The sequence below is a fragment of the Meles meles genome, chromosome 1 (genome assembly GCF_922984935.1).
Source record: "Meles meles chromosome 1, mMelMel3.1 paternal haplotype, whole genome shotgun sequence".
Classification (NCBI taxonomy): Eukaryota; Metazoa; Chordata; class Mammalia; order Carnivora; family Mustelidae; genus Meles; species Meles meles.
Genome location: NC_060066.1, coordinates 203,946,847 through 203,956,233, shown reverse-complemented (window position 1 = coordinate 203,956,233; position 9,387 = coordinate 203,946,847). Strand labels below are relative to the sequence as shown.

Sequence of the window (9,387 nt, the reverse complement as noted above, 5' to 3'; positions counted from 1 at the left end):
GACTAAATGTATAAATATGAACCAACTGCTCCCTCTGGGAAATGGGAATTGTGCTTCTAATTCACCTAGACAAATATGCAGCGTGCCCTCCCTTCTGCCCATACATTTCAATGAAGACCTAGCACCCGCCAGATGCTCCTGGGTATCCCCAGACTGGCCACCTCCTCCCTCACGGTAGGCACTTTCTAGCCAGGCAAAAACCCCTCTGGCCTCCCCCGAGTGCCCAGGAGGGAAGTGGGCTCCGGAAGCAGAAAAGTCCTTGGACAAGGTCATCACAAAGCCATCCCTCACTGAGCCACCATTCTCTGGTCCTGCATCCCCCATCCCCACCCCCATGGACTCCGGAGGACGTCCAATGCTATGGTTATTAGAATGTTTTAGCTTCATTCATTCATTCATTTTTCAGTAACACCTCTGAGCACCTGCCATGGGCCAGTCTCTGTGCTCAGTGCTGGGCATCATCTGGTTTATAAAAAGGGAAACTGAGGTGGCAAGAGACTACACGGAAAGAAAGAAAGCAGACTTTAGCGTCAAAGAAGTCTTCGTTAAAATCCCTTCCCTACCACCTAATATCTTTGACCTTGGGCCAGTCTTAGTTTGACCTTAGATGTCCCAGGGTCTCAGTATCCCCCCTCTGTAAAACAGAGATGCTGAGAGCCACCACACATGGGGACTTTGAGATTAAACAGCCTTGCTGTTCAATGCCTGGTACAGGGCAGGCATTCAAAAATACTAATTATTGGGGCACCTGAGTGGCTCAGTGTGTTAAGCCTCTTCCTTCGGCTCAGGTCGTGATCTCAGGGTCCTGGGATCGAGTCCCACATCGGGCTCTCTGCTCTGCGGAGAGAGCACCTCACCTCTCACCCTCACCCCGCCTGCCTCTCTGCCTACTTGTGATCTGTCAAATAAATAAATAGAATATTTTTTAAAAATACTAGTTATTGGGGTGCCTGAGTGGTTCAGCGAGTTAAGCCTCTGCCTTCAGCTCAGGTCATGATCTTGGGATCCTGGGATGGAGCCCCACATCAGGCTCTCTGCTCAGTGGGGAGCCTGCTGCCCCCCACCTTTGCCTGCCTCTCTGCCTACTTGTGATCTCTGCCTGTCAAATAAATAAAATCTTTTTTTAAAATGCTAGTTATTCATACTGGTGCCCAAGAGCAAAAAGTAATATGACCATTCAACTTAGCTCTTTATTGCGCACACTCTGTGTTCTTCTAGACACTGAGCTCGGCCCTGGAATGCTTGCAGAGGCGAATACAGGAAATGGGAAGCCAGCGTGCACTGAGTACCGACTGCAGGCCGAGGCTCCCCCAGTTCTCATCACTGCCACTGACGACGCTGCAGAGCAGCCACATTTGAGTTCCATCGAAGCATCTTTCACCACATGGGTATGGCTGGTCACCCTCCCCACGCTCCACAGGCTCTAGGAGAACTTAGCACACAGAAGGCACACACCAAAGGTTCGAAATCACTGAGACTCGCTGGTGGCACAAGATTCAAGCCCAGGTCTGGCCTGCCTTTTCCCAAGTCCAGATATCTTGCTGGTGCTAGAATCATCATTCATTCATTCATTAGGCCAATGAAGATTCACAGAGCATCTCCTGTGGAACTTGGGCTATGACTATAAATACACCGAACAAGGGCTCCTGTACCCAGGAGAGGAAAGACCCCTCCCTACGGAGGAGGCTAAGGTAGAGGAAGGGCTTCCCCAGGAGACCAGGAAGGAGGAGCCCTGGGGACCTATCCTCAGCCTTCCCTTAGCTATCTGAAGTGGGGACAAGGCATTCTTTTTTTTTTTTTTAAGATTTTATTTATTTGACAGACAGAGATCACAAGTAGGCAGAGAGGCAGGCAGAGAGAAAGAGAGGAGGAAGCAAGCTCCCGGCTGAGCAGAGAGCCTGATGTGGGGCTCGATCCCAGGACCCTGGGATCATGACCTGAGCTGAAGACAGAGGCTTTAACCCACTGAGTCACCCAGGTGCATTCTTTAATGCTTTTGTCCTCATTCCCATCCCACCCCACCCCCCAAAAGCCTGGGAGCCTGGAGGGAAAGTTAGTCTGGGCTCCTGGGCTTCCCAGGAACCTGTGCACAGCCAGGAGCTCCAGGCCAGCCAGAGCTGGGCGCCAACACCTCCCCCCTTTGATTTGTTCAGTGAAAATGCTTTGCCGACTCCGTAGATGCTCAGCTGTGATAAGGTAATTGGGCAAACGCGCAGTCTACAACCCATGAACACCAGACTCGGCACAGACTGAACTTGGGAGTGGTGATCTAAAGGGGCCAGAGAAGGCAGCCCAGCGCCATCCATCGGACACTCGGTCTTTTGTTCAGGCAGCAGGAGCTTGTGAGGAGCCTTTGGTCCCCAAAGGTTCCAGGAAACCGAGATTCCCCACGGTGTGCGCGCACACACACATCTCCAGCTCCTCCTGCCTGCACTCCCGGGTGCACACCTGCAAACACACACACTTCCAGGGACGGACACACGTACGTGCTCTCTTACACTCTGACATGGGTACACACGCGCTCTCAGCCTCACATAGGGCTCCGTGCACCCTGGCGCTGGGTCACTTCTGCCCCCATTACACCCCCTTTAGCCCCCCCACAATGGAAGAATCCTCCTCCCATTCCCACACCAGGAGTGCAGAGGAGACAAGGACTGGCAGGCAGAGGGGGAGGTTCCTACAGATATTAGGGAACACACTGCAAAGATAACCTTGACTGCATTTCTGGAAGCCAGTGGAATGCAGTTAGCAGGAGCCCAGAAGAGCAAGAGGAGGAGGAGGAGGAAGAGGAGGAAGAGGAGGCAAGGAGAAGAAGAGGAGAGGGAAGGAGAGAAGGCAGGAAGAGGCTCCCCCAGATCCTATGAGGAGGTGGGCTGGGGAGAAGCTGATTACTACTACTCTACTACTGTTGTTGTTAACCTTGGGAATTGGACTCTGAGACGTACTATTTTAGTACTGTTTTATTTTTCTGGGGCAAAGGAAAATGTCAAACGTCCCAGTTTCCCTCCCCTTCCTATTCTGGTTTGGACAGATATTTCAAGATCGCTCTTCCAAGAGTGGGACTTCTTACGAGAGAAATCTTAACAGGAGACTGCGGGCGTGGGGGCAAGGTGTTCTTTCTCAAGAGTGCCCCTTCATAAGCGGCACTGAGGAGTGCCAGCGTCCAAACCGAGGCAGCCTCCAGAAGGTCCTTTGTTCATGGATATTCCGCTTCTCTCCGGGTCCCCACGCCCACCCCCTCCTCTCTCATTATCAAACATTTGAAGACTGAATAATTCCGTTTGTTGATGTCTTTGGCCAGAGCCTCTGAAAACGCAAGAAGGCCTGCCGAAATCAAAACCCCCGGTTTTCAAGGTGGATTTATCACCCTTTAAAGGAAGATTCATTGGGTAATCGCTTTCAGAAAGTGCTCATTGCACAGGGATCTAAATTAAAGAGTGCCCTCCTCCTTGAGCTGGGGGAGCAGACCACTGGCCCCTGGGGCCAGGAACAAGGAAGGCTCAGTTGTGGCCCTCTGTGTCCCACCTGCTGGACCCATCAATTTGCAGTCTGGGGAGGGAGCAGCCAGAGAAAGGCCAGCTTCCCCAGTTGATATCAACCTGGCTGCTCGCTCCTGATCCCTGGGCATAGGTCTCTCTTGGGAGAGACCGTTGGGAGGGTTCATTTGGGGAACTTGGGAGGAGGAATTCCTAGGAGCACTGTTGTTGCCCTTAAAAGGAGGTGTGGTGGGCATGAGGTGGGAGACAGACAAGGAACTCAGACTGGACCGGGAGGGGAGGAGTTAGGGATCGGTTAGCCGAGCCAGACAGCAAGAGTACAGGAGAACTTTCTAGAGGGAGGGAGTGCTAGAATCAGGCTGGGCTGGGTCTAGAGACGCTCCTTTAGAGAGATCCCCAAGTAGATGCAAAGCAGAGGAGGGGCCCTTCTGGAAGGTCTTTGCCCAAATCCATCTGGACCAAAGAAAGGGCTTTTCCAGGAAACAGGTCTGAGGTATAGCCTGATGCAGGATGGAGGGCCCCAGGATACCATAGAGGGGGTAGGCAGTGGCCAGGATGAGCAGACTGAGAGAGGGAAAAGCTGGGGAGGAGTCAGAAAGGCAAGGAGTAAAGGGAGTAGAGACAAAAAAGAGATGGAGAGGCCCATGAGACAGAAAAGTGTGTGTGTGTGTGTGTGTGTGTGTGTGTGTGTGTGTATGCACGTGCGTGAGCTTGAGACAGAGACAGAGAGAGACAGGCAGATCAAGACAGAAAGAGGAGAGGGAGGGAGGAAGAAGCAGAGAGAGAGACAGAGATTAGGGTGAGGGGCTGAAGGGAAACTTTGCAGGCCAAGTCCAGCCCAACACAGACAATGCAGACCTGAGCCCCTCTGCGCTTAGAGCAGCGGCTGGAGGTCTTAGGAGTTGATGAATGTCTGTGTGGGGAGTGAATTTGGTCAAGAGGGTTAGCCGTGGGGAGCTGAGATGAGAGGAAAAGATCCCCACCCCCACCTCCAGCTGCAGCAGCCCCAGTTCCGAGGTGAACCCCCCTTTCCCCCGCTGGATGTGAAATCGCCATTTCACCCCGCCACACTTCTTAATTGTTGCAAAAATCATTTGTGAAATTGGTCTCCAACAGGCGAGAACCGCCACGCTCATTCCGACAGACACCCCCCTCCCTCCCCCTCCGCCTGCCCCGCAGGAGCCCACGGAATCCCCAAGCTGGGAAAAGTCAGGGTTGGTGCCTCCAGAGGAGGGTTTAGGGGAGCCTGCTCGGGGCCTCCCTGGCAACCGGACCCTCCGCAGGGTGCGGCAGGAGCCAGGCGACGGGTTCGGTAACCCCCCCTCAACCGGCGCCAGATGCCTGGGGCTCAGTGTGCCCAGTCGAAGCCTACTAGTGGGCCCTGAGCTGAGGGCTAGGGCAGGCTGTGTGCTCTCCCAGCTCAGCTCAGAAGCCACAAGGACACCGGCCACAAAGTCAGTGAGGAGGGACTGAAGGTTCCAGGGTCCACGCCCCAGAAGTCTTTCCTGCGTCTGGGAACTGAACGAAAAGTACATTTACACCTTCCAGACTGCACTGAGAACTAGCCAAGGCAGCGTGGAAGCGACCCCAAAACAGAAACACAGACACAGACCCTCCCTTAGAAACACAGAGCTAATCAGACTGGCCTACAGGAGACCTACACACGAACCCACCTTCACGCGGACACAGGCAAAGACACTCCCGGGTCCACCCACACATCCAAGAGAATCGGTGCCTTAAATCCCTCCAAGCCAGGACAGAAATTACTGATGAATGAAAGCGTGAGTGTACAATATTTTGTAATATATACGTGTGTGTGTGTGTGTGTGTGTACTGTGTGCCTATCTGTATGTGTATCTCAGAATATACACACATACATTAAATACATAACCACCTCTGGAAGTCAAGGCAAACCAGGTCCTCCAGCGAGACAAGAAGTAAAATGTCCCAAATTGAAGTCATTTTCCCCCAGACATACACATTGTGGCTACAAACTTCATTTCCCTGTCCCTCTCTCGGTGGGGGCTGTGGGTACCTCCAATGCAGAAAGGGGCCCAGAAAACCTTGTAAGTCCCCTAAAACTCAGGCAGCCTGGCACCCTGGCCTGGTTGAGGCACCCTGGTGTCCCCCTTTCCAATTCCAAAGTGACTTGCCTCCCCCAATTCTGGAGCCATGGGAGGGTGTGAGTTTAACTGCTTTTCCGTAGGCCCCCATTCCCAGAAAGCCTCCCCGTCAAGAGCCTGAGGAGCCCCTCGTGCTGGGAGAGAGGGGAGAGGAGGGAGTCTGTCACATGCTGAGAGGGGCAAAGGTCACAGGTGAGGAAAAGGGGAGGGGAGGGGGGGAGCACTAGGGCCAGCCCAAGGAGAGCCCCCCAGGCCAAGACAGGCCTGACCCCAGGACCGGGAGAGGGCGGGCAGGGGCGGGTTGCAGGGTGGGGGCCGAGTTGGAGGGCTGGGTTTATTTTATTGTATCTTGCTTCCAGTGCTGGGCCGGAGACACTCTTTCCCGGGGGAGACAAAAGGCCTGCTGTCCTGGCGTCCTGCCCCGCTGGGAGGGCGTTTCGCCCCCGGGACTCGTGTCCCCGGGCAGGGGCGTCTGGTCACTCGGGCAGGGGAGAGCACAGAATTGCAGGACCTCTGATGACCACCCCCACTGCAGACCCTTTAATTGGGACACATCCCCCCTCTAAATTCTGAGCGGAGTTCAGCATTGATGGGCCCAGCGCTCAAGGTGGAACCAAGTCCTGACCCACGTCCCTCCTAGATCCTGGGGACCCCCTCGCTGTCAGCCTCAGGGCGATGGTCTGCCTGCTGGAAAGGGGTGCTGGGTTGTGGCCAGGGGGCCTGAAAAGGGAGAGAAGTTGAAGCCCCGCTGGAGAAGGGTGAGGGGAATGGGAAGGAAGAGGAGAGGGGAGAAGAGATCATCCCTAACATTTGGCACAGCCCGTCTTCTAAGCGCTCTGCTCTTCCCAGAGCTGCAGGAAGCGGAGCAAGGACCGGACACCGGGGCTGAGACACTATTTCACAGAGAAAGTCACAAACCCTTCCCTTGAAGTCACTCCAGGCCGGTCCCCCATGTGCCTAGTGGCGGAAATTTCAGAGTGTGTGAGTGAGATGAAGGAGAGGGGCAATCAGCAGACTCTGACCCTGGGAGGCCAGAGAAAAGGCGAGAATCCAGAGGAGCCACCAACCCGACGCAGACATTCCCAAGCAGCCGGGACGCTGAGACGGCCGGCGGCGGGCGATCCGGGGGCCGGGCACTGCGCTGATTTGGCCCATTCGTCAAAAGAAGACACTTGCACAAAGTTGGCCTCCTCCCCTTCTGCGCCCTCCCCCAGGCCCGGGGCCTCAGCTCCCTATGTATTAACGGGCGGTTCAAATTCTCCCCCCAAAAAACGAGGTCGAGCCGGGGATTAGAAAAGAGAGGGGAAAAAAAAATATTCGTTGGCGATTTCTTTTCGTTATTGGTCCTCGGCTCCCTTCCGCCCTGGCCCCCTTCCCTCCTCATGAATAAAAGAAAAGTCCGAACCTATCAGATCTGTCCGCTGCCCTCCCCCGCCCCCCCTTGCCGACCCTCTCAAACTCCAGTGGAGCACTTTTGCGCAACTTACCCGGAGGATCACTCGCCCCCTCGCTTCCCCTTTTCTCTTCCCAACCCCGTCACCCCCTGTCGCCTCCCCTCAAGCCCCGAAACTCGAGAGCCACCGCCTTCCCTCCCCAAGCCTTGTGGGGGGCGGGGTGTGAGCGCTGGTGTGAGAGGGAGTCGTGAGTGTGGTCTGGAGAAAGGCGTGGAGAGGAGAGCGGGGAGGGAGCGCGCGGGCGCGAGGATAAATATATAAATAAATACGGAGGAGAATCCACTCGGCAGCCTCTGCGCGCAGAAACTTTGGCCCGGAGCGCGAGAGCGCGCCGCTGCCAGTCCGAGGCCCGGGCGCTGCCTCCGGCCGCGTCCCCCCAAGCCCCGCTCGGCCGCCCGGCCTCGCCTCCCGGTGCCGCCCGGCGCGTCCGCCCGCACAACTTCTGGCCCAGCGGAGCGGGCAGAGGCGGACTTGGGGTTGCTGTGTTTGTTTGTTTGAACTTCCTTGTCACCACCTTCCCTCCCCCCAACCTCCGCCCCCACCTCGCCCCCCTCCCCAGCTTCTGGACGCGTTCGACTGCAGCCCGGGGTGGGGGGTGGGGTGGGGAGCGTGTGTGCAGGGGAGGAGGGGGAAGAGGTTAAAAAAAGAGAAGTGGAAGAAGAAGGAAAGAAAGAGATCGCAGCAGGGGTAAGGGCAGAGGACGGGAAGCGATTTTGGCCGACTCTGGACTCGTCCGCGGCGTGCGCAAGAATGGCGGCCCTTCCCGGCACCGTCCCGAGGATGATGCGGCCGGCTCCCGGGCAGAACTATCCCCGCACGGGATTCCCTCTGGAAGGTAAGAGCGCCTGGGCTCGCCGCGCCTCCGCTCCTCCGCCGGGAACCCGAGGTCCTTGGAGAGGCAGCGATGTCCCGGGGTGGAGGCGCCGCCCGCGGCAGCGGGAAGGGAGGGGGTCCCCTTCTTTTCTGGGGACCGAGTCCGGGCGCTGGACCCGCGGAAGTTTCGGGGGCCGACACTTGTCCGTTTCTGCGCGGCTTTCGGTGACCGGCGGCCTTCCCCCGCAGGGCGGAACTCCCGGCAGATCTCGGCCCCGAGTAAATTTCAAGTCCTAGAGAATTTCAGTTCGTGGCCACTATTTTCAGATACTTTCCCCGCGGTTACTTTCTCAGCTCTCTGCGCACGCCGGCTACAGCGCTTTCTACTCTCGGTTTTGAACTGTTCCTTTTTTCAGTCCCGGTATGGTCCTCCAATCCCTTTTATTTCGAAATACCAGCCATGTGGGGATAGCGTCTAAGTCTAAACCAGAAAGGCTATCCGCTTCTTCCAAAGCACCAGACAGAAGTTCCTGCCTTTTGGTTAGAAAGCAAACTAATTTGAAATAATAAATAGTAACGGTTTTTCCCCAAAAAACTTTTCGTTTGGGCTTCGGAACTCTGCAACTCTCCTGGGAGAGACCCTCAGGACAGTGAGCCGGCACCGCAGTGTCCGTGCAAGGGGAAAAGGTGAATTCTGTAATGTGTCCTCCGTCAATACCCAGCACCGGGGTGAGCAGAGAGGATTGGCAGTGCTCGGTTCCCGGCTGGAGGAAAAGGGTGGGATCGCGCTGCCAAGACCCTTCCCTGCGTTTTGGTTTTGTTTTCTTTTTAAACTAAGGGAAGGCCATCAACCTGTCAACAAACTCAGGGATCACTGGGTATCTGGGGTTGGGTAGCCCAGGGTGTCAGACAGAAGTGGTGAAAGGTGCCACTTTCATTTTTTAATTACTCTTCTTGTAATTGTATGCGCCCCTTGTTGCGTGAGGAAGGGTAAAGGAGGCGGGGAGGGGATGGACGGGCAGGCAGCCTGAGATCTGGGGAGGGAGGGGTCCCTCTGGCAGCGAGATGGCGCGGGTCCCTGAATTAGACTGAGGCGAAGAGAGTGGCTCCGTGATCAAGTGCGCGCTTGCAGCCACGCAGGCGGGAGAGCGCACAAGCCCGGGGATTTGCCGTAGCACTCTCCTGTAGCGAATGCAAGTAAAACAGGCGGCCGAGGACGCACAGCGGATTAGAACAATATTTGCCCAACATGACGGAGAATACTGAGGAGAGCCGAGCGCCGGTCGCTAAAGAGGCTCTTGAATATAAAGTTGGGCGCTGGAGAGCTCTCCAGCGCTAATGGCATATTCCGCCACGGAGACCGAGTGACTCTGACTTGGCGACGCACGATTTCTGATTAAATCCGAGGGTGGCTTCAGACACCCACTTTTACAAAGAGAGGTGGGGGGACCAGGAGCGCGAGGGAGGAGGCGGTAGGAACGGCTGGGCAGCCGAGCCCCT

At 55.9% G+C, this 9,387-nt stretch overlaps 1 protein-coding gene across 2 annotated transcripts in view; it reads left to right on the top strand.

Moving 5' to 3' along the window:
• The first annotated feature begins 7,787 nt into the window (after nt 1–7,787).
• The window catches only part of PAX7 (paired box 7), a 95,720-nt gene continuing 94,120 nt past the window's right edge, over nt 7,788–9,387 (top strand). For both annotated transcript variants that reach the window (XM_046023317.1, XM_046023311.1), the window contains exon 1: nt 7,788–7,909. In XM_046023317.1, coding sequence (XP_045879273.1) covers nt 7,825–7,909 — 85 coding nt within the window. In that variant the 5' untranslated portion in view covers nt 7,788–7,824. The remainder of the gene's footprint in view (nt 7,910–9,387) is intronic.